Source organism: Octopus sinensis, linkage group LG27 (assembly GCF_006345805.1).
Source record: "Octopus sinensis linkage group LG27, ASM634580v1, whole genome shotgun sequence".
Lineage (NCBI taxonomy): Eukaryota > Metazoa > Mollusca > Cephalopoda > Octopoda > Octopodidae > Octopus > Octopus sinensis.
The window spans coordinates 15,597,019-15,623,750 of NC_043023.1; the positions used below are offsets into that span (position 1 = coordinate 15,597,019).

Below are 26,732 nucleotides of genomic sequence, written 5' to 3' on the forward strand. Positions count from 1 at the left end.
TGATCTTTTTCTTTTGAACGGCAGTTTTCAACACAATTTCTAGTTAACTAAACACTTTTAAACTTCGTATACTGGTAGAATGTGTCAAAATAAAACATTTTTTTCTCTTGGCTTTCTTTAGAAAATTGCAATTTGTAAGTTTCACGTAGTTTAATTTTTTCGAATTTTAACCAATCAATGGCCTCTAATGAGCTAAATCATTTGCTGCGTCTAAATCTGAGACAACATCACCCTAACCCTAACCCTAAATTTTAGCCTTTCGGTTTTTTTTTCTCAAATGTTAAATTAATTTATGGATAATAATTAAGAAAAAAGAAATGAAAGGCTAAAACAAAAGAAAAAACTCAACAAAAACAAAATGAATAATTTTAGACACACGCGAAACGATTAAATTAATTTAACAATTAAGAAAAAAAAAATGAAAGGCACAAATTTAGGGTTAGGGTTAGTGACAGGATGTTGCCTCAGTTTTAGACGCAACAAATGATTTTAGCTCAATAGAGGGCATAGGATTGGTTAAAATTCGAAAAATTAAACTACATTAAACAAACAAATTACAATTTTCTCAAGAAAGCCAAAAGAAAAAAATGTTTTATTTTGATACATTCTACCAGTATACGAAGTTTTAAAGTGTTTAGTTAACTAGGAATTTTGTTAAAAACTGCCATTCAAAAGGAAAAGATCCGACTTAGAATGAATTACTGCAGATATTACAGTGCTATAGATCTCCGCCATGTGAATCAAAATACGTGTCAGAAACATCTTGAAATACTACAGAAATTATGTTACGAAAATGATAATGTATACATACATCTTTGAGTGGTCCATCGATAATGATGATAAAGAAATGAGTTGGATTTGAACTCAGAATATTGACTAACACAACTACATACTACAAGACTCAAAATATTCAGCCAAGTCACCACCCTTTAACTAGCAATAATAATAACATCAATAACATAACAGCCAAAAGATTTATTTGTTCTGAAAATAACAATCATAGTAAATAAATATGTTCTTTAATATTCACATTCATGTGCACAGTTAAACACACTTACATACAAACAGTCACGCATGCATAATACAGAACGGAACACATAAATGAAGGATGCATTACTTAGTATATATTACATGTAGAGAATTTTGATTAATAAGTCAAATATGCAAATTATAAAGATAATTAATTGCTTTACTAAACAGTGTTGTAAAGGTGAAAAAATAAATTTGGGAAAAAAATACACGCCAAAACTAATTAATAAAGGATAATTAGGGAAGGATTGACACAAAATAATAATTTTTTCTGTCTCTTTTTTTCTGATAAATGCATCTTAATAAGTGAGAAGAATTGCATATATCTGAACTATTTCAAAGAAAAGCATAAATTTAATGTTTAAAATAGCTTTAACCAAGGAATGAGATCCAACATTTCTTCACTTTTTCCAGAATTTCTTCTCTTTATTTTTTTTTTTTGCGAAATACGGAGTTTATGATTCATGTGTGAGTGTGTGTTCTTGATACTCGTTTAGAACAAGTAGTTTTACACCAATTACACTATTTTTTCTTAGTTTAAAGGCCGTGGACTGAAGATGTGAAATTTCCGAAGCCTCTCCCCCACCCCCCTTTCGCGAGCGCGCATTTTTTTCATGATAGTCGTTTAGAGCAAGTTGTTTTACACCTATTACGCTGTTTTTGTTTTTGTTTTTGTGCCCAGTTCAGACGCTTTCGGAAATTCCCGAATTAAATATTCCGAGGCCTCTCCCCCACCCCTCTTTCTCGAGAGCGCATTTTTTTTTTGTCATATTCGCTTAGAGCAAGTTGTTTTACACATATTACACTATTTTTTTTTGTTTTGGTGCCCGGGTCAGCCCCTCAGACGCTTTCGGAACTTCCCGATGTGAATTTTCCGAGGCCTCTCCCCCACCCCCCTTTCGCGTGCGCGAATTTTTTTTTTCATATTCGTTCATAGGAAGTTGTTTTACACCTATTACACACATTTTTTTTTTGATTTTCTGATATTTGTTACGCCCTATATTAACCGAAAAAGTCTTTATACAGATATCACATTAATGTGATAATTTTTCTCTTTCTTTTGTCATCTCTTGAGGATTCATTATTGTTCTATAGTATACAAACACAAAATATATTTTCCTGTTCTTCTTATATATTCCTTTGTTGATTCAAATACTTCTCTAGTTATATTTTCCACAAGTCTGGTCTTTGTCAATAGCTAAAGGTAATAGAAACACCTTTGCAGATTTTTCCAAGTTCAGACTGAATGGGAAATACTTTAGCAAATATTCCAGGCAATGATGGAAACAAATGTTGCTATTAATTCAGATGGAATTTTTCACAGTTCTTCACCAAAGATAAATTATATAAACGTGGTTCTATATATTATTTATAACATCTTCCATTAGTCTTCAGGTGATGATCAATATTCCTGATGTATCTGATGTAAAAACTCCTTTATACCACTAACATCTCATATTCTGAAATGGCACAGAAACAGTAGAAGATATAGGAAAGACTTAAAAAGCAGAGATTCAACAATAGAAAATATAATTACATTTTCATAATCATAAACTGTGGATATAATCCTTTAAGTTGTCTTTGAAATATATTCTGTTATTAAAATCATGATACAACCTTGTGTAATGTCTACATATACACAGACTTCAGCTCCTCTACCTTCGGATATTATGTAAAACATTAAATTACATATCATTGGACAATATTTCCATCTTGCTTCTTAAGACAGAAGCAAGATGGGACTTTCTCAAGATGAGCAAAGGCAAGCCGCAGCACGTCAGATGGAGTCTCAATACAGAAGGGAGATGAGACTTTTGCAAGATCAGCAAACACATGCTGCAGCATTTAATGCTTAGCCATTAAAACATTTTAATGATTAGACAGTGGTCCAATAGAATAGCTCTCACAAACAGACTATGTATAAATGCGTTCTTCACAAATCCTGGAGCTATATTCAGATATAATCCATCCCATTTTTATGAAAATGATAATTTTGGCCAAATTAGTGTGCTAAACTCAAATCGTTGTTTCTGTAAAGCTTTAAAATTTCCAAATGAAACTAATGGCATGCAATGCCCAGGCAGAAAGGTAATATTGCCAGCACTACCAGCTCCTTCTCAACCTCTTCTGGAAGGTACTTCCATCCAGTCAAAGGATTTCCTGAACAATATCAGACAATCCTGCATCACAAATGACATTAATTGGTGCATATAAGGAGATAGTTGAACATGGATTTACACTGACATTTACAGTCGAAGGGCAAGTCTGTCACCTCAATGGTTCCCTGTTACCCACAAATGAACAACCAACCACATCTTCATCATCGTTTAACGTCTGTTTTCCATGCTAGCATTGGTTGGACGGTTTGACCGGGATCTGGGAAACCACGAGGCTGCACCAGGCTCCAGTCTGATCTGGCAGTGTTTCTACAGCTGGATGCCCTTCCTAATGCCAACCACTCCATGAGTATAGTGGGTGCTTTTTATGTGCCACCGGCCAGAGGAGGCTGGCAAATGGCCACAGTCGGTTGGTGCTTTTATGTGTCACAGGTACTCAAAATTTACTTCATGAGTGATGTAGGACAATAAACCCACAGGAGGTGTCAAAACTTCAGACAATGGGTCATGTTAGATGCAGGACCAACTTCCACAAAGGTAAACATATCCACTGACAGCTTTTTGGTGCATTCAAAAACCACAAACACTCCACCCCCAATTTTCCACGACTGGTTAGGGCAAGGAATACTCGGACAAATGACAAGTCGCTTAGTTCAATTAGCCCATCTTTTACTCCACAAATGTTTTGTCATCAATGCTGCACTTTCCTATATCACCTGTTTCAACATAACTGTAATATATATATACACAAACTATGACATTTTAATACTGAGCAACGCCGGGTATCTCTGCTAGTCATTCCATGAAATATAATAGGAGAAAAATATTTTTAAAAAAACATCAACACGCAGGAGTGGCTGTATGGTAAGTAGCTTGTTTACCAACCACATGGTTCCGGGTTCAGTCCCATTGCGTGGCACCTTGGGCAAGTGTCTTCTGCTATATCCTCGGGCCGACCAATGCCTTTTGAGTGAATTTGGTAGACGGAAACTGAAAGAAGCCTGTCCTATATATGTATGTGTGTGTATATGTTTGTGTGTCTGTGTTTGTCCCCCCAACATCGCTTGACAACCGAAGCTGGTGTGTTTATGTTCCCGTCACTTAGCAGTTCAGCAAAAGAGACCGATACAATAGGAACTGGGCTTACAAAGAGTAAGTCCTGGGATAGAGTTGCTCGATTAAAGGCAGTGCTCCAGCATGGCCGCAGTCAAAATGACTGAAACAAGTAGAAAAAAGAAAATACATGTGAGAGTGAAAAGGGAGGGTGGTTTGGGTTCTGCTAGAAACACCAGCAAAACATCCCTTGAATTGTTCACCTTTTCCTCTGAAAATATTTACTTGTTTTATTTTAACCGAAAAGGACCCTCCCGTGGTTTTTAAGTTAAAAGAAAACGGCCAAAATCGGTTTGGATAGGTATTATTCTAAAGGTTATAGCAATCCAGATAACCATAACAAAATCACTTCTTAATTTTATTTTTTACTAAAATTATACCAGTTTATTAATAGAATGAACTGTCAGTTTTCCAAATTAAAACTTGAAATGAAAACACTGAAATATCTACTAAAATAAGGAAGTATTTATTAAAATAATTGTAATTAAAAATCTGGTGCTTTTTCATGGCCACAAGTAAAATCCAGATTTTCTAGGCATAATTTACGAAGTTTACTGGACAATAGAATTAATATCGATTTCAGACAAGCAGTATTTAAAACTTTCAAAACTGCCTGCTGTTTCCAATTAGCCAGATACATAGGCTTTTACTAAAAAGAAAATATGTGTTACATCTTACCTCTTATAATATATTAGTCGGTGTTTTATAATATTTTTAATTACACAAATAAGCGATCTAGCGAAAAAGACACATCGAAAAGCCTACACGGAACGTCAAATAAACGAATCAGGAATCCGGTTGTTGTGCTTCCCGTATTAATAACACTTTTGTCTGATGCTAAAAGTAAAGTGGTAAATTTTTGAAAATGTGAATTGTAAGAAAAAATCCAAATAATAACAAATGATACAAAGCTAGAAGCTGACATTTTTATTGCTACTTTTACATCCTCCGCGTACCGAACCACAATGTCAAAGAAAGCAACACGACTTGTCAGATAGTGGTGGGTGTGGGGAACAGGCACGTGTGTCTTACTCCCATCGAATGTTTTCCGTTTGAACGGCAGTTTTTTCTAGCGGTATCATATGAAATTGTCACCCATAGTTATGGCCCTAGTATCAATCTATTGCATTTCAATCTGTTTTAGGGTTAGGGGTATCTTTTTTTTTTCACAAATGTAAATAAACCCAATCTGTTTCTTAAACGAGGGACATATTCATACGGCACAGAATGTTTTCACCTCAATAGACGTCATTGATTGGTTGAAATTGCAGAAATAAAAAACAACAAATATATTACAAACTATAGAATTTTCTCAATAAAGCCAAGAGAAAAAGATGTTTTATAAAGACATTCTACCAGTATACGAAGTTTAAAAGTGTTTAGTTACATGGAAATTATTTTAAAAGACTGCCGGTCAAACAGAAAAGATCCTTGTTCTGCAGCAAAAGAGTCGGATGATATAGCTACTAGATTTAAAATGTTTTGGTATAGTCTTTCTCATTTGCAAAATGATCCCTCCCCATCATTAATTTTGCTTAGATCGTTTTCAATTTTGGTTTATCGATGCAACATTGAATTCTGATTACGGTCAACCCATTTCCACTTTAAAATCGAGCATCTCGGCAATTTTTACCAATCAAATACGTCCATTTGGAGTCAAATCATACCGTGCTGTATGAATATGTTTATTGGGTTCATTTACATTTGCGAAGAAAAGAAGATACCCTTCCCGCAACCCTAACCCTAACCGTTTTGTATTGGTTGAGTTTTTGCTTTCATTTTAGCGTTTCGTTTTTTTTTCTTAATTGTTATCCTTAAATTAATTTAAGGATAACAATAAAAGAAAAAAACAAAAGGCTAAAATTTAGGGTTAGGGTTAGGGTGATGTTGTCTCAGTTTTAGACGCAGCAAATAATTTTAGCTCAATAGAGGGCATAGGATTGTTTAAAATTCAAAAAATAAACTACGTTAAACTTACAAATTACAATTTACTCAGGAAAGCCAAGAGAAAAAAATGTTTTATTTTGATACATTCTACCAGTATACGAAGATTTAAAGTGTTTGGTTAACTAGAAATATTGTTAAAAACTGCCGTTCAAAAGGAAAAGATCTGACTTAGTGTAATTTACTGCAGATATTACAGTGCTATGGTTTCTCTCCTGTATGAATGTTTTTATGAGAGGTTAAAGAGCGCAAGCAAGACAATGATTTACCACAAATATCACACTCATACAGTTTCTCTCCAGTATGAATGGATTTGTGATAAGTAAGGCTATGCTTATGGGAGAATGATTTACCACACACACGACATTGATATGGTTTCTCTCCTGTATGAATGTGTTTGTGAGAATCAAGGTTACATTTATGAGAGAATGACATTCCACAGACATCACATTGATGAGGTTTCTCTCCTGTATGAATGTATTTATGAGAATCAAGGTTACATTTTCGAGGGAATGATTTACCACAAATATCACAGTGATATGGTTTCTCACCTGTATGAACGAATTCGTGAGAAGTAAGACTATGCTTACGGGAGAATGATTTACCACAAATATGACATTGATATGGTTTCTCTCCTGTATGAATGTATTTGTGTCTAGTTAAGTCACCTAACTGGGAGAATGATATACCACATATATCACAGGGATGTGGTTTCTCCCCTGTATGACTGAATTTGTGGTAAGTAAGACTATTTCTTTGAGAGAATGATTTACCACAAATATCACATCGATATGGTTTCTCTCCTGTATGAATGAATTTGTGAGAAATAAGGCCACTCTTTTGAGAGAATGATTTACCACAAATATCACAGCAATATAGTCTTTCTCCTGTATGAATGTATTTGTGAGAAGTCAGGTGAATTTTCTGAGAGAATGATTTTCCACAGATATCACAGTGATATGGTTTCTCCCCTGTATGAATGGATATGTGAGTAGTAAGGCTGTGCTTCTGGGAGAATGATTTACCACAAATATAACACTGATATGGTTTCTCTCCTGTATGAATGTATTTGTGAGAAGTAAGGTGACTTTTTCGGGAGAATGATTTTCCACAGACATCACAGTGATATGGTTTCTCACCTGTATGAATGTATTTGTGTTTAGTAAGGCCTATCTTCTGAGATATATCACAGTCATGTGGGTTCTCTCCTGTATGAATGGATTTGTGATAAGTAAGGTGACTTTTTTGAGAGAATGATTTACCACAAATATCACAGTGATATGGTTTCTCACCTGTATGAATGAATTTGTGAGTAGTTAAATTATATTTTACTGAAAAAGATTTACCACAAATATCACAATGATATGGTTTCTCTCCTGTATGAATGTATTTGTGAGTGGTAAGGCTACTTTTCTGAGAGAATGATTTACCACAGATATCACACTGATTTGGTTTCTCTCCAGTATGAACAGATTTGTGATAAGAAAGGCCACTCCTTTGAGAGAATGATTTACCACAGATATCACACTGATTTGGTTTCTCTCCAGTATGAACAGATTTGTGATAAGAAAGGCCACTCCTTTGAGAGAATGATTTACCACAGATATCACACTGATATGGTTTCTCTCCTGTATGAATGGATTTGTGAGAGGTAAGGTTACTTTTCTGAGAGAATGATTTACCACAGACATCACAGTGATATGGTTTCCTACCTGCATGAATGAATTTGTGAACAGTGAGATTTCCCTTATTAGAAAAAGTTTTTTACACATATCACATTGGTGTGATAATTTTTCTCTTTCTTTTGCCATCTCTTGAGGATTCATTATTGTTCTATAGTATACAAGCACAACATATAATTTTGCTTCCTTTTTTATATATTTCTATTGCTTATATTTCCAGCAGTTCTGATCTTCATTAATATCTGAAGATGATACAAACACCTTTGCAGATATCTCCCGCTCCAAACAGAATGTGAAATACTTTAGCAAATATTCCAGGCAATGATGGAAACAAATGTTGCCATTAATTCAGAAGAAATATCTCACAGTTTTCCACCATAGACAAATCGTATAAACAGAGTTATGTCAAATATTTATAACATCTTCCATTAGATGATCAATATTCATGAAGTATCACTAACATTTCACCTCCTGAAATGACACAGAAACAGAAGAAGATATAGAAAAGTCTCAAAAAGCAGAGATTCAACTATAAAAAAAATATAACTACATCTTCATAATGATAAACTGTGGATATAATCCTTTAATTTGTCTTTGAAATTTATTTATGGTAATTTATAATATGGTAACACTTTTGTTACCATATTTCTTTTGAGATTCAGTGTGTTTCTTTCAATTATTTTAAATATAATAAACAATTTAGTAAACTAACTTAATTATCATTCACCTAGTGTTAGGAACATAAATTGTAACTAAGGTTTGGTGGAAGATTTTAATTCAAAACTTATGAAGACAAGACATTTTACCATAGAGCCAGAGCCGGTTTTGGCCGGGTTAGTAACAAAAGGGTGTGGTCTTTGAAATTTATTTTGTTATTAAAATTATATGATACAACCTTGTGTAATGTCTACATATACACGGACTTCAGTTCCTCTTCCTTCAGATATTATGTAAAACATTATCCCTTTAGTGTTCAGATTATTCTGTTAAATGTAATTCTTTTTCACTCAAATTGCTTTGAATTAATCATGCATTATCTTATAGCTTTGAGGTTTCAATGATGTGATTGTTTATTTCTAGAATGTCAATGTAGGTTAGGTGTGAGAGGCCAGATACCGCCAGTTTGAATATAAAACATGCAGAATATCTGGGCCTGATATGGCCGGTTTAAACAATAAAGGGTTCAACTATAGGATATTGGACAATAATATGATAAGTGACTACTGTTTAACCCTAGGTTATCCCTGACTGAGCAGATCTATTATTAATGAAATTAGGTAATGTTCATGATTGTTACAACTTCTGTAACAGATCAAACATAAACATAAACTACAATTTAGTGAACCAACCCATCATGACTTTTCCTCTCCTAACTTTATTAATAATAAAAACAAACTGCACTCACATATGTTGAAGGTGTGGTCACTAATTTAGAGAAAGTGTTCTGTGAATTGACGTATGAAGATTAGAGCCAGGACAGAATGGCGATCCTTTGGAATAGGTACACACGTGACTTTGTTTACATTTCTGAAGATAACAGAAACCCTTTTCTCCCCCCCCCTCACATATAAAAAAACACTTTTTTGAAATGTATCCAGTACTTATACCGTAAGATCGCCTTTCTTTTTAAAACAAAGTAAATTAAACACAAAAACACATGTACTACTAGCGAAGAGTGGACCCGGTACGCGCTAGCTAGTCGTAAGTAGTCGATCCTACAACGACTTGCGCGTATGCAAATGAGTTGATTTTACAGAATAAAATAAAAGAATTTTTTAAAGAAAGTAAATAAATTATTTCTTAGAACAATGTATATGATTTTTTTACACAAATCAAATAAAATGTGTGTGATATATTCTTTTAGTTTTCATATTCTTTAGTAAATAATTTCCTTTTTTTTTAAACTAAGTAAACAAAACAAAAACACAAAGTAAGGATCTACTAGTCACGACTAACAAGCGCGAGTGCGCACACCGGGACCACTCTTCTAGAGTAGTACCCATCGCCAGTTTATGACATTTGCCGATTCTGTCTACAAAAGGCTGTATCTGCTTTTTATCATAGTGCTATCACTGGCCACATGTTTCAGTTAGCTATTGATGTTTTATGATGTTGCAGATTATTTATTCTGAGAAGCTGAAATGGACAGAATTATTAACGTGTATCATTTTGACAGAATAAACAGCAAATACAGATGTTTAGCAAATCTGTGATAAAACAACAAACAGCTTTGAATGGACACAACCAGCAAATGGATTATCTACCAAAATAATTGAAATTAAAAACCAGGTGCTTCACTGGACAATAGAATTAATATCGATTTCAGACTAGTATTATTTAAAACTATCAATACTGTCTGGATTTTCCAATTAGCCAGATACATAGGCTTTTACTAAAAAGAAAATATGTATTACAACTTACCTCTGATGATAATTTAGTCGCTGTTTTATAAGAAATATTTTTAATTACACACTCGGACGAGAGGGAAATATTACTGGAAGACACATAGAAAAGCTGACACGGTATGTCAACGAAACGAAAAACCCTAAATGTCTATTGTTAAAATGGATCGGCTTGATTATCTGTGTAATTTCTTTATCATATAAAATAATATAAGATTAAATTTTTCTTATTTGTGTAATTCCTTGCAAACATAAGGACACAGGAAATGTATCAAGGCCGACAGGAAGCGTTGCTGCTTCCTAGGGCTAAATAGCAGTAGTATGATTCCCTTCATGGGACTGTCACATTAAGTTGACAGTATACAACTACTTTATCGTACCACTACTGCATAAATCTCTGTGAGATATTTAGAAATGTATTATTTCTGTTTTTGTAATTCCTTTATAACGTACAAAGTGTTTCATCTCTGAAATATATGAAAGATAAGGTATATAACCCTGGCTATACTATTTAACACTGGTAGACCACATATCTATACCAGTACGGAAGTTTTTCTCTAATAAGTGAAATCTCGCTGTTCACAAATATATTCATTCAAGTTTAAAGTAATATCACTGTGATATCTGTGGTAAATCATTCTCCTAGATAGCTACCTTAACTAGACACAAATACATTCATACAGGAGAGAGACCATATGACTGTGATATCTAGTAAATAATTTTCTTTGAGAGGCAATTTAGGGATCTTTTCCTTTTGACCGGTAAATTTTTAAAATAATTTCCATGTAAGTAAAAAATGAGAAAAAGATGTTTTATAAACACATTCTACCAGTATACGAAGTTTTAAATTTTTTAGTTACATAGAAATTATGTAAAAAAACTGCCGTTCAAAAGGAAAAGATCCGAATGTCGTTGTTGCCACCAACACCGCTATTGTTTACATTAATTTCAAATTTGCCAGCAAAATCTCATAAAATGGCAATGTTCTATAAGTTGTACGAGTTTATATCCTTTGTATGAAAATAAAGAAGTTAAGTATGTTATGTGACTCCGCCGTAACCGTAACCGCCAAAAACGGGTGGTGTGGCTATTCGTTACCTTGGCCCAATTCACATTTTCAAAAACTTATTATAGTTATAAACAAACATTAACAGTTTACCACCTTAATTTCAGCATCAGACAAAAGTGAGTAAATACGAAGCGCACAACAACCGGAGTGTTAGTTCGTTTCGTTGACTTTCCGTGTCGGCTTTTCTATGTAACTTCCAGTAATTATTTCCCGCTCGTTCGAGTGTGTAATTAAAAATATTTCTTATAAAACAGCGACTAAATTATCATCAGAGGTAAGTTGTAATACATATTTTCTTTTTAGTAAAAGCCTATGTATCTGGCTAATTGGAAAATCCAGACAGTATTGATAGTTTTAAATAATACTAGTCTGAAATCGATATTAATTCTATTGTCCAGTAAGCACCTGGTTTTTAATTTCAATTATTTTGGTAGATAATCCATTTGCTGGTTGTGTCCATTCAAAGCTGTTTGTTGTTTTATCACAGATGTATCATTTGCTAAACATCTGTATTTGCAGTTTATTCTCTCAAAATGATACACGTTAATAATTCTGTCCATTTCAGCTTCTCAGAATAAATAATCTGCAACATCATAAAACATCAATAGCTAACTGAAACATGTGGCCAGTGATAGCACTATGATAAAAAGCAGATACAGCCTTTTGTAGACAGAATCGGCAAATGTCATAAACTGGCGATGGGTACTACTCTAGAAGAGTGGTCCCGGTGTGCGCACTCGCGCTTGTTAGTCGTGACTAGTAGATCCTTACTTTGTGTTTTTGTTTTATTTAATTAGTTTTAAAAAAAAAAAGAAATTATTTACTAAAGAATCTGAAAACTAAAAGAATATATCACACACATTTTATTTGATTTGTGTAAAAAAATCATATACATTGTTCTAAGAAATAATTTGTTTACTTTCTTTAAAAAATTCTTTTATTTTATTCTGTAAAATCAACTCATTTGCATACGCGCAAGTCGTTGTAGGATCGACTACTTACGACTAGCTAGCGCGTACCGGGTCCAGTCTTCGCTAGTAGTACATGTGTGTTTGTGTTTTATTTACTTTGTTTTAAAAAGAAAGGCGATCTTACGGTATAAGTACCGGTGTACTTCCGGAAGTACTGGATACATTTCAAAAAAGTTTTTTTTTATAGTGGGGGGGGGGGGTTAGGGTTTCTGTAAATGCAAATATATGGGAAACTACCACCTGTGTCATCTCTTGTGAAAGGTAGGAGAGTCCAGTGTGCTGGACATTGTTGTAGAGCTGAAAAAGAGGTAATTTCTACTCTCCTCCTCTGGAAGCCATCTACTCGCAATACCAGAGGGCGCACACTCTCCTACCCTGATGTAATCTCCAGGGATACAGGCATCCAGCAACAGGACCTACGTCATGCCATGATGGACTGTGAAGTCTGGCGTAGCATGGTAAATTCCATTGTCTCGACCACGGACGAACAATGATGGTGATGAGTGTTTCTGTTAGGGTTAGGGGTGGGAGAAAAGGGTTTCTGTTAGGGTTCAGAAATGTAAACAAAGTCACGTGTGTACCTATACCGAAGGATCGCCATTCTGTCCTGGCTCTACTCTTCATACGTCAATTCACAGAACACTTTCTCTAAATTAGTGACCACACCTTCAACATATGTGAGTGCAGTTTGTTTTTATTATTAATAAAGTTACGAGAAGAAAAGTCATGATGGGTTGGTTCACTAAATTCTAGTTTATGTTTGATCTGTTACAGAAGTTGTTACAATCATGAACATTACCTAATTTCATTAATAATAGATCTGCTCAGTCAGGGATAACCTAGGGTTAAACAGTAGTCACTTATCATATTATTGTCCAATATCCTATAGTTGAACCCTTTATTGTTTAAACCAGCCATATCAGGCCCAGATATTCTGCATGTTTTATATTCAAACTGGCGGTATCTGGCCTCTCACACCTAACCTACATTGACATTCTAGAAATAAACAATCACATCATTGAAACCTCAAAGCTATAAGATAATGCATGATTAATTCAAAACAATTTGAGTGAAAAAGAATTACATTTAACAGAATAATCTGAACACTAAAGGGATAATGTTTTACATAATATCTGAAGGAAGAGGAACTGAAGTCCGTGTATATGTAGACATTACACAAGGTAGTATCATATAATTTTAATAACAAAATAAATTTCAAAGACAACCCCATTTTGTTACTAACCCGGCCAAAACTGGCTCTAGCTCTGTGGTAAAATGTCTTGTTTTCATAAGTTTTGAATTAAAATCTTCCACCAAACCTTAGTTCCAATTTATGTTCCTAACACTAGTTGAATGATAACTGAGTTAGTTTACTAAATTCTTTATTATATTTAAAATAATTGAAAGAAACACACTGAATCTCAAAAGAAATATGGTAACAAAAGGGTTACCATATTATAAATTACCATAAATAAATTTCAAAGACAAATTAAAGGATAATATCCACAGTTTAACATTATGAAGATGTAGTTATATTCTTTTTAATAGTTGAATCTCTGCTTTTTAAGTCTTTCCTATATGTTCTGTTTCTGTGTCATTTCAGGAGGTGAAATGTTAGTGATACTTCATGAATATTGATCATCTAATGGAAGATGTTACAAATATTTGACATAACTCTGTTTATACGATTTGTCTATGGTGGAAAACTGTGAGATATTTCTTCTGAATTAATGGCAACATTTGTTTCCATCATTGCCTGGAATATTTGCTAAAGTATTTCACATTCTGTTTGGAGCGGGAGATATCTGCTGCAAAGGTGTTTGTATCATCTTCAGATATTGATGAAGATCGGAACTGCTGGAAATATAAGCAATAGAAATATATAAAAAAGGAAGCAAAATTATATGTTGTGCTTGTATACTTTAGAACAATATTGAATCCTCACGAGATGACAAAAGAAAGAGAAAAATTATCATACCAATGTGATATCTGTAAAAAGACTTTTTCTAGTAAGGGAAATCTCACTGTTCACAAATTCATTCATGCAGGTAGGAAGCCATATCACTGTGATGTCTGTGGTAAATCATTCTCTCAGAAAAGTAACCTTACCTCTCACAAATACAGTCATACAGGTGAGAAACCATATCACTGTGATATTTGTGGTAAATCATTCTCTGATAAAAGTCACCTTACTAGACACAAATCCACTCATACAGGAGAGAAACCATATCACTGTGACATCTGTGGTAAATCTTTTGCATTAAAATATAATTTAACTACTCACAAATTCATTCATACAGGTGAGAAACCATATCAGTGTGATATTTGTGGTAAAACATTCTCTCAAAAAATTCACCTTACTAATCACAAATTCATTCATACAGGTGAGAAACCATATCACTGTGATATTTGTGGTAAATCATTCCCCTATAAGCATAGCCTTACTTATCACAAAGTCAGTCATACAGGGGAGAAACCACATCCCTGTTATATATGTGGTATATCATTCTCCCAGTTAGGTGACCTAACTAGACACAAATACAGTCATACAGGTGAGAAACCATATCAGTGTGATATTTGTGGTAAATCATTCTCTCATATCAGTAGCCTTACCTCTCACAAATCCATTCATACAGGAGAGAAACCTTATCACTGTGACATCTGTGGTAAATATTTTGCATTAAAATATAATTTAACTACTCACAAATTCATTCATACAGGTGAGAAACCATATGAATGTCGTATTTGTGGTAAATCATTCTCCCATAAGCAGAGCCTTACCTATCACAAATACATTCATACAGGGGAGAAACCACATCAGTGTGAGATTTGTGGTATATCATTCTCCCAGTTAGGTGACTTAACTAAACACAAATACAGTCATACAGGAGAGAAACCATATCACTGTGATATTTGTGGTAAATCATTCTCCCATAAGAGTAGCCTTACTTATCACAAATACATTCACACAGGTGAGAAACCATATCAGTGTCATATTTGTGGTAAATCATTCCCTCAAAAAAGTAACCTTAATTCTCACAAATCCATTCATACAGGTGAGAAACTATATCAGTGTGATATTTGTGGTAAATCATTCTCTCAAAAAATTCACCTTACTAATCACAAATTCATCCATACAGGTGAGAAACCATATCACTGTGATATTTGTGGTAAATCATTCTCCTATAAGCATAGCCTTACTTATCACAAAGTCAGTCATACAGGGGAGAAACCACATCCCTGTGATATTTGTGGTATATCATTCTCCCAGTTAGGTGACTTAACTAGACACAAATTCATTCATACAGGAGAGAAACCATATCAATGTCGTATTTGTGGTAAATCATTCTCTCAAAAAAGTCACCTTGATTTTCACAAACACATTCATACAGGAGAGAAACCATATCAATGTCGTATTTGTGGTAAATCATTCTCTCAAAAAAGTCACCTTGATTTTCACAAACACATTCATACAGGAGAGAAACCATATCAATGTCGTATTTGTGGTAAATCATTCTCCCGGAAGCATAGCCTTACTTATCACAAATCCATTCATACTGGAGAGAAACTATATGAGTGTGATATTTGTGGTAAATCATTGTCTTGCTTGCGCTCTTTAACCTCTCATAAAAACATTCATACAGGAGAGAAACCATAGCACTGTAATATCTGCAGTAAATTACACTAAGTCAGATCTTTTCCTTTTGAACGGCAGTTTTTAACAATATTTCTAGTTAACCAAACACTTTTAAACTTCGTATACTGGTAGAATGTATCAAAATAAACATTTTTTTCTTTTGGCTTTCTTGAGAAAATTGTAATTTGTAAGTTTAATGTAGTTTAATTTTTCGAATTTTAACCAATGCTATGCCTTCTATTGAGGTAAAATTATTTGCTGCGTCTAAAACTGAGGCAACATCCTGTCACTAACCCTAACCCTAAATTTGTGCCTTTCATTTTTTTTTTTCTTAATTCTTAAATTAATTTAATCGTTTCGCGTTTGTCTAAAATTATTTATTTTGTTTTTGTTGGGTTTTTGCTTTCGTTTTAGCCTTTTGTTTTTTTTTTCGTAATTGTTATCCTTAAATTAATTTAACATTTGAGAAAAAAAAAAAAGGAAAGGCTAGAATTTAGGGTTAGGGTGATGTTGTCTCAGTTTTAGACGCAGCAAATGATTTTAGCTCATTAGAGGCCATTGATTGGTTAAAATTCTAAAAATTAAACTGCATTAAACTTACAAATTACAATTTTCTCAAGAAAGCCAAGAGAAAAAAATGTTTTATTTTGACACATTCTACCAGTAAACGAAGTTTTAAAGTGTTTAGTTAACTAGAAATTGTGTTGAAAACCGCCGTTCAAAAGAAAAAGATCAGGTATTTCTCCTGCGTCTGTCTTACCAGAAATATATAGCATCAGTGGTGCTTTTCCCTGGCATGAACCCAAACTGCATCTCATCTAAACTGACTCTCTCCCTAATTAGTTAATAATTATTTACTTTGTGTGAAAAAATTATTTACCTTGTTTTAAAATAAAAAAAATTATTTGATATACAGCCTTTAAATACATACCAAAATTCTTTGAGTGTAGTCCGCCCTTGAGTCTAATACTCAGGGTAATTTTTAGGGGGCTGTACCTCTGAAAAACCTAAACCTTGTGTATAATATGCACCCTTTCTCTAACCTGAGTCAAGGAGGTCTACATAACATCCTTGGTTTGTAAAAATGTATATGGTAACATCCTTTCTTATTATTGTATATATAACAATGCAAACGTGTAGCCTTTTTGTGTATTTTGTTTGCAGAAAATAAAGAAATAACAGTAAAACCTAAACCTTGTGTATAATACGCACCCCTTCTCTACCCTGAGTGAAGGAGGTCTGTATAACATCCTTTATTATTATTGTATATATAATATAATGCAAACGTGTAGCTTTTTTGTGCATTTTGTTTGCAGAAAATAAAGAAATAACAGCAATAATGTTTAATAAATGTTACTTACTGCAAGTCATGGTTGATTCTTTTATGACTTCATTACTTTCAGGCTTAGCTTAAGGTATTTTCACACCCGACATCACAAAATGCGTCTGAATAAACATTGCCGGAGAGCAAAGAGAGACTTGGACATTGCTTAGAAAATATTTTCATTTTTAACCTCGTGTATAATCCGTACCTGGGATTTGACCTTTAAATGTTTGGGGAAAAAATGTGGATTATACTCAAGGATTTACAGTACGTGCTTTGCACATGTACGCATCTATTAATTTGCATACGTGCACTCGCGCTAGGTAGTCGAAGGATTGACTAGTCACAACTACCTAGCGCGATGGTGTGCAGCGGGACCACTTTTCGTAAATAGTACTCAGCGCCTGTAACCAGTCAAGTCGTGGGTCACTCTGGTAATTAATATATATATAACAATTATAGGTGGTTTTACGTTTTCCACAATGATATGTACTACCAGGGTGCCACCAATCTTATTGAATATGAGAAGGCTGTTTTTCCTGAGATGTATATTAACACGCAGATGTCTGTACTTCGTACAAGTTTGCGCTGATCTTTTCCTTTTGAATGGCAGATGTCAACACAATTTCTAGTTAACTAAACACTTTTAAACTTCGTATACTGGTAGAATGTGTTTATAAAACATCATTTTTACAGAAAATGGGATTTTTTTCTAATGGTGTCAAATGAAAATGTCACCAATAATTATAACCCTAGTATCGATCTTTGCATTTCAATCTATTTTAGGGTTAGGTTTGGTTAGGGTTAGGGGTGGGGGAAGGGTATCTTTATTGTACCACTACTGCATAAATCTCTCAGATATTTAGAAATGTATTGGATCTTTTCGGTTTGAACGGCAGTTTTTCTAGCGGTGTCATATGAAATGGTCACCCATTATTATGACCCTAGTATCAATCTATTGCATTTCAATCTCTTTTAGGGTTAGGGGTGGGAGAAGGGTATTTTTTTTCTTCACAAATGTAAATAAACCCAATCTGTTTCTTAAAAGAGGGACATGTTCATACGCCACAGAATGTTTTCACCTCAATAAATGTCATTGATTGCTTGAAATTGAAGAAATAAAACTGAACAATGGCATACATATATACATACGTACATACATACATACATGCGGACTGTTGCTATAGCAACGAAGCTAAGATACAGAGTGAAGCCACTTGGGAAAGATTGACTCTAAACTCTGCTGTGCTTTCACACTAAGTGTTAACATTTTAGCTCTCTTCTGCTGTTTGCAGCAAAGCTTGGAAGGAAGGTGTGTAGTGTGTGATTGTCAAATTGAGCATCATAGAGAAAGTTTAGCAGAGAATCTGCATCAGATTTTGCCAAAATCAGGGCAATACCTGCTCAGAGGCCCACACAAATTTTCATCATTCTTGACACAATCAAGGGAATCTTGCATAACTTATTTCTTTATAACCCACAAGGGGCTAAACACCCAAAGGACCGACGCACGGATTAAGTCCGTTATATCGACCCCGAAAAGATGAAGAGCAAAGTCGACCTCGGCGGAATTTGAACTCAGAAGATTACGGCAGATGAAATACAGCTACGCATTTCGCCCAGCGTGCTAACATTTCTGCCAGCTCACCGCCTTGTATAACTAAAACCTGAGTGTCCCCTGGCGGTCAGACAGGAAACCAAAATGAAAATGAGATTTAAAGAGAGTAATCTCCCTCGACCTTCATAAATATTTTAGAAGCTTCCTATAAACTTCCAGATGACATAGCAGTCAGGGACTTCTGGCTTATCCCTAATATAAAGCGGAACATTCTAATTTTGTGCCACCCTTGCGTTGACTCCTGACTTCTAGACATGCATTGACTCAGGTCACACACATACACACCCGCAAGTGCATGTGTTTGCCTTATTTTGCTTTGAGACGTGGTTGCAAAATATGTTCATCTGATGTTACAAGCTTTTCCTTCAATTAACCTTATATGTCAACGCATTACCTCTGGATCTTGCCTGAGTAGGGTTTCCTCTCCAAAGACCTTCCGCTGTTCAGCTCTCTTGAGAATTTCCTACCATTGTCTTATTTTAACATTTCATCAGTGACTGGGAAATATATTTCCTTCACACTCCTTTTCTCACATGGTTACCATCTACTCAATGGCTCCATCGCATATTCACTAGATAACCACAATCGTTAGCATTTAATGAACAAACTTATCCCTTCGTTTATCTCTCATCACTGTATCTTAGCATCTAACACCAAGTATTTTCTATATTAAATAATATCAACAAATTATATAACTTCAAAACAAACATTTATTGTAGATCAGTTTGGAGAAATGTGTAACTTTTATCATACATTGATCAAGTGTGAATTCTATGCTGTATCATCAATTGTATAAGCTCATAAGGGACACGTTTGGATAGGGTTGCCAAATTAGAAAATCATATATATGGGACACTTTTAAAATCTCTCTCTATATATATATTTATACATGCCTACACACCCAACATAATACATAAAAGCAGAGAGATAAGTTAAAAAGATAATGCAATTATTTTAATGGGTTATGAAGTCAAAATTATTTAATACAAGCTAAAGAAATAATAAATTCTATTAAAGTGAAATAATTTGAAAATATTTCTTTAATACAGACAACAGAGAAATAAGCAAACAATATCTTGTGTAATGTGTACATATAGGCGTAGGAGTGGCTGTGTGGTAAGTAGCTTGCTTACGAACCACATGGTCCCAGGTTCAGTCTCAGTGTGTGGCACTTTGGACAAGTGTCTTCTACTATAGCCTCGGGCCGACCAAAGCCTTGTGAGTGGATTTGGTAGACAGAAACTGAAAGAAGTCCCTTGTATATATGTGTGTGTGTGTGTGTATATGTTTATCCCCCAAACATCGCTTGGCAATTGATGCTGGTGTGTTTACGTCCACCATAACTTAGCGGTTCAGCAAAAGTGACCGATAGAATAAGTACTAGGCTTACAAACAATAAGTCCTGGGTCTATTTCTCAAATAAAGGCGGTGCTCCAGCATGGCCACTGTCAAATGCCTGAAACATGTAAAATAGATAGGTTTCCCTATTTTCTTCCATGTATCCATATTTATTATATGTGCAACAGTATAACTACCAAATTAAAAATATGTTCTGGTGTTGCTTTGTTAAATGAATCCTTCGAGCTGATACTTCAGCCTGGTCGCAGTATAATTATACAGAATTTAAATGAAACACACATATACGCACACGTTTCTGTGTACTGAAACATGTGTTTGTGTATTTACGTATGTAGGTACTTCTCTAGACACGTACACGTCCATCCATCCATCTTTCCTTCCTACTTTCTCCCTTCCCTCATATTCCTGGTCAACTTTGGTATGGTCTCCCTAGCGCTAACAACGTTGCAGTGTGTATAAGGTGTTTGTCTCTTACTACCAACATCAGAGGGGGGCGCCGAATAACTGTAGGACAGGAAGAAATATGGAAAGGGAAAAGTTCTTCAGTTCTATATTTAAGAGGTGAGGAATTATTTACATTCTTCTTCTTATTATTATCCAGGTCACTGTCTGGAATCGAACACTTATCCGTCAAATGTAAATAATGTACATAATTCCTCATCTCTTAAATATAGAACTGAAGAACTTTTCCCTTTCCTTATGTACGTATTCAGATAAGTACGTACGTACATAAATACACAAGCACATGTTTCAGTACACAGAAACGTGTGCGTATATGTGTGTTTCATTTAAATTCTGTATAATTATACTGCGACCAGGCTGAAGTATCAGCTCGTAGGTTTCATTTAACGAAGCAACACCAGAACATATTTATCGGTCACTTATGCTGAAGCGCTATGTTATGGGGACGTAAACACACCAGTATTGGTCGTCAAGCGATGTTGGGGGGAGAAACACAGACACAAACTTATACACACACATATATATGATGGACTTCTTTCAGTTTCCGTCTACCAAATCCACTCACAAGGCTTTGGTCGGCCCGGTGCTATAGTAGAAGACACTTGACCAATGTGCCACGTAGTGGGACTGAACCCGGAACCTTATGGTTCATAAGCAAGCTACATACCACACAGCCACTCCTGCGCCTATACTCTTTACTCGTTTCAGTCATCTGACCACGGCCATGCTGGAGCACCGCCTTTAATCGAGCAACTTGACCCCAGGACTTATTCTTTTGTAAACCCAGTACTTATTCTATTGGTCTCTTTTGCCGAACTGCTAAGTAACAGGGACATAAACACACCAGCATCGGTTGTCATGCAATGGTAGGGGGACAAACACACGCATATATATATATACACGACGGGCTTCTTTCAGTTTCCGTCTACCAAATCCACTCACAAGGCTTTGGTCGGCCCGAGGCTATAGTAGAAGACACTTGACCAATGTGCCACGTAGTGGGACTGAACCTGGAACCTTATGGTTCATAAGTAAGCTACTTACCATACAGCCACTCCTACGCCTATGTTGATAAAAACAGCAAAATTTCTTTGTAGCATGATGGGTGACAAATTAATTTCATAGGCGAAATGTGGGGATACGTCACATTTCAAGTGAAAGCACGCAAGGAGAATGTCTTCATTAAAAATGTTGATTATCTGTTTGGTACTATTTTTTTTTTCTTCTTGTTTCAGCTCAGAGCTGTGGCCATGCTGATGCACTGCCGTTTTGTGCTACACTGTTATTACGAAGAACCTCCTCCAATATGTGGCACTTCGTGAAGAATGGAGTTTGATATAGCTACATATATACATATATATATAGACGAAATACCGCTAAGCATTTCGCCCGGCCTGCTAACGTTTCTGCATCATCATCATCGTTTAATGTCTGCTTACCTTGATGGCATGGGTTGGACTGTTTGACCGGGGTCTGGGAAGCCAGATGGCTGCACCAGGCTCCAGTCTGATCTGGCAGTGTTTCTACAGCTGGATGCCTTTTTCTCCATGCCGAGCAGGGCCATCTCCCTGACAGGATCTGTCTATGGTCTTTCAATCCAGATCTTGCTTCCATACCTGAAATTTGTTCCCTAATTGTGGTAGGGATTCAGCAATAATAACAAGGTCATCCGCTTGGAAGAGATCCCAAGGGCAGCCAATCTTAAATTCCTACATAATGCCGGCCACGATCAGTTGTGCTTTTTACCGGCATGGAAGCCAGTCAAGGTGGTGCTGGCATCAGCCATGTTCGGATGGTGCTTTTTACTTGCCACTGGCACAGATATCACAACTACAATTTCAATTGATTTTTTGATGTTAATGTACTTGACTCAATAGGTCTCCTCAAATATCAATATAAGTTCCATGGATCAAGGTGTAGAATTGTATCAAGTAGAAGCACCAGCGATGCTATCTTCCTGGTGAGGCAAAAGCAGAAGTACTTGGTCAAAGATATATCTTTGCATTTGGATTTTGTTGACATGGAGAAAGCTTTTGACAGAGTCCCCTACTCTATTATTTGGTGAGCAATAGAGAAGCTAAGTTTTTTGGCTCAAAAAGCAAAAAGCAAGGCCATGTAGGGGGACATGGAGTTATGTACAGGGAGAGTGGTCATACAGAGTTCAGCCTTTTGTGGTCAAGAGGGTCTTTGAACCGAGTGGTCGTCGGCATCTTCACTATCTCATCCAGCAGCTTACTCCACGGATCCGCAACCCGGACTGAGAAAGCCCCTCTCCTTTGATTGAGATGAAATTGTCGTAAATAGAGCTTTTTGTAGTGACCCCGCAGTGGACGTTCTGGAGCAGGAGTGAAGAACAGCTCTTTCGAGAGGTTACACTTTCTGCTTATGATGTTGTGAGCAAGAATGAGATCACCACAGCATCGTCGTTTAGGGAGAGATGAGTGGTTGGTGAGACATGCAAAAGCTATGTATAGGGATGCTGTCAGTAAGGTAAATGTCACCAATGAGTATAGCATGAATTTTAGTGTCAAAATAGGAGTCCACCAAGGATCGTTTTTCACCCCACTCTTGTTTATCATAGTCCTGCAAGCAATAACAGAGGAATTTAAGATTGGCTGCCCTTGGGATCTCTTCCAAGCTGATGACCTTGTTATTATTGCTGAATCCCTACCAAAATTAGAGAACAAATTTCGGATCTTTTCCTTTTGAACGGCACTTTGTAACATAATTTCTAGTTAACTAAACACTTTTAAACTTCGTATACTGGTAGAATGTGTTTATAAAACATCAATTTTTCTTGACTTTATTGAGAAAATCCTATTGTTTGTAAGATATTTCGTCAGAAAATTCGAGTATTTTGGCAATTTTAACCAATCACTGGAGTCTATTTAGGTAAACATTCCGTGCTGTATGAATATGTCCCTCCTTTAAGAAACAGATTGGGTTTATTTACATTTGTGAAGAAAAAAAGATACCCTTCCCACACCCCTAACCCTAACTCTAAAATAGATTGAAATGCAATAGATCGATACTAGGGCCAAAATAATGGGTGATATTTTCATTTGTCACCGCTAGAAAAAAATCCCACTTTCTGTAGCGGTGTCGTATGAAATTGTCATCCATAATTATGGCCCTAGTATCGATCTATTGCATTTCAATCTCTTTTAGATTTAGGGTCGGGGTGGGGCAATGGTATCTTTTTTTTCTTCAAAAATGTAAATAAACCCAATCTGTTTCTTAAAGGAGGGACATATTCATTATGCACAGAATGTTATTTACCTAAATGGAGAGCAGTGATTGGTTAAAATTGCCAAAATATCTTACAACCTACAGAATTTTCTCAATTAAAGCCAAGAAAAAATGATGTTTTATAAACAAATTCTAATAGTATACGAAGTTTAAAAGTGTTTAGTTAACTAGAAATTGTGTTGAAAAGCGCCGTTCAAAAGGAAAAGATCCCAAATATCAGGTATGGAAGCAAGATCTGGATTGAAAAACTATACAGTAAATTTAGCAAAGACCAAAGACAGATCTTGTCAGAGAGATGGCCCTGCTCGGCATGTAGAAAAGATGTCAGGAGAAACTCCATGTAGTGTACCCAGTACAAGCTATGGACACATATTGTTCATTTGATTATAGGCTGGAGATTGTGGGATAGCCTAAGCATGTCCAGCAGAGAACAACTGATCATCGTTGGGAACTGGAATGTGATACAATGGTGTCGGAATAACATATCCACAAGAAAACAGCAAATTAATGTAATTAAAATTGTTTGAATGAAAACCACACACATCATAATTAATGAGTTGATGCAAATGAGGAAAATGTAAAAAATTTATTTGTCTCAAAAAAAGTAATACAATTGCTGTATTTTATTCCCCATTTTATCACTGGTATTGTTATTGATCAATATCAATAAATACAGGTTTAGTTAAATTACGTTAAGAGAATGATTTTGCACAGATAACACAGCAATATGTCTTCTCTCCTGTATGAATGCATTTAAAATTAGTTAAACAGCATAATCCTAAGAGAATGATTTACTACAGATATCAAAACCAAAAATCAAAATCATAATCGATCAACATCAATGGAATTTGAAGCTGTGATACCAAGGCCGGTGGCACATAAGAGAACCATCCGAACGTGGACGTTTGCCAGCCCCGTCTGGCACCTTTGCCGGTGGCACGTAAAAAGCATCCACTACAATCACGGAGTGGTTGGCGTTAAGAAGGGCATCCAGCTGTAGAAACATTGCCAGATCAGACTGGAGCCTGGTGCAGCCTTCTGGCTTCCCAGACCCCAGTTGAACCGTCCAACGCATGCTAGCATGGAAAGCGGACGCTAAACGATGATGATGATGATCACAGTGATACAATATCTCCCCAATCTAAGTGGATTTGTGATAAAAATATTTTCTTACGCAGAATGATTTACTGCAGATATTACAGTGCTATGCTTTCTCTCCTGTATGAATGTATTTGTAATTAGTTAAATATTGTTCCACAATGAATGATTTACCACACCTCTTACAGTGAAAGGGCTTCTCTCTTGTATAAATACATTTATGAGTATATATAGTATGTTCCTGAGTTATAGTTTGTCTCCTTTATGAGTGGACTTATGATTAATCAAATATTTTCTTACACAGAATGATTTACTGCAGATATCACAGTGCTATGATTTCTCTCCTGTATGAATGTATTTGTGTCTATTAAAATTACTTTTACGAGAGAATGATTTACCACAGATATCACAGTGATATCGTTTCTCTCCTGTATGAATGTATTTGTGTCTATTAAGGTTACTTTTTCCAGAGAATGATATACCACAGATATCACACTGATATGGCCTTTCATTAGTGTGAGTAAGTTCATGAACAGTTAAATTACTTCTCACTACAAAGGATTTACCACAGATATTGCAGTGATATGGTTTCTCTCCTGTATGAATTGATTTGTGATAAGTAAGGCTAATCTTATGAGGGAATGATTTACCACAAATATTGCAGTGATATGGCTTCTCACCTGTATGTGTAAGTTTGTGAGTAATTAAATGACTTTTAAATGAAAAGGATTTATCACAGATATCACAGTGATATGGTTCCTCTCCTGTGTGAATGTATTTGTGAGAAGTCAGGCTACCTTTTTGAGAGAATGATTTACCACAAATATCACATTTATATGGTTTCTCTCCTGTATGAGTGTATTTGTGAGAATCAAGGTGATTTCTTTGAGAGAATGATTTACCACAGATGTCACAGTGATACGGTTTCTCTCCTGTATGAATGTATTTGTGATGAGTAAGGCTACTCCTATTAGAGAATGATTTACCACAAATACCACATTGTTATGGTTTCTCTCCTGTATGAATGTATTTGTGATGAGTAAGATGATCTTTTTTAGAGAATGATTTACCACAGATATCACAGCGATATTGCTTTCCACTTGGATCAATACACTTGTGAACAGTGAGATTTGCTGTATTAGAAAAAGTCTTTTTACAGATATCACATTGGTCTGATAATTTTTCTCTTTCTCTTGTCATCTCCGGTGGATTCATTATTCTTCTGCAGTATACGACCCCAAAATATATTTTTCTTTTCTTCTTTATAAATGTCTTTGTTGATTCAAATACTTCTACTGCTATATTTACAGCAAATCTGATCTTCTCGAATATCTGAAGATAATACAAAGACCTTCACAGATTTTTCCAAATTCAAACAGAATGTAAAATACTGGCAATGAAGAAAACAAACGTTCGTATTAATTCCAAAGAAATATTTCACAGTTATTCACCATAGATTTGTAATAGAAACAGGGTTATATATATTATTTATAATATCTTCCATTAGTCTTCAAAGGATGATCAATATTCATGATGTATCTGATGTAAAAACTCCTTTATAGCACTAACATCTCATATTCTGAAATGACACAGAAACAGTAGAAGATATATTTTATCTCTTTATTTTTTTTTTTTTTGCGAAATACGGAGTTTATGAT

General features: G+C 35.1%; 1 protein-coding gene across 1 annotated transcript; it reads right to left on the reverse strand.

Annotated features, from left to right (window-relative positions):
- Positions 1 to 597: 597 nt before the first annotated feature.
- Positions 598 to 25,920, reverse strand: LOC115225248 (zinc finger protein 665-like; the record flags this gene model as incomplete). Its single annotated transcript, XM_036513901.1, has 6 exons — positions 598 to 698; positions 6,385 to 6,460; positions 6,713 to 7,385; positions 7,455 to 7,487; positions 8,354 to 8,356; positions 25,411 to 25,920. Coding segments are annotated over 5 exons (1,275 nt in total), but the record flags the coding sequence as incomplete, so codon positions are not given.
- Positions 25,921 to 26,732: the final 812 nt, after the last annotated feature.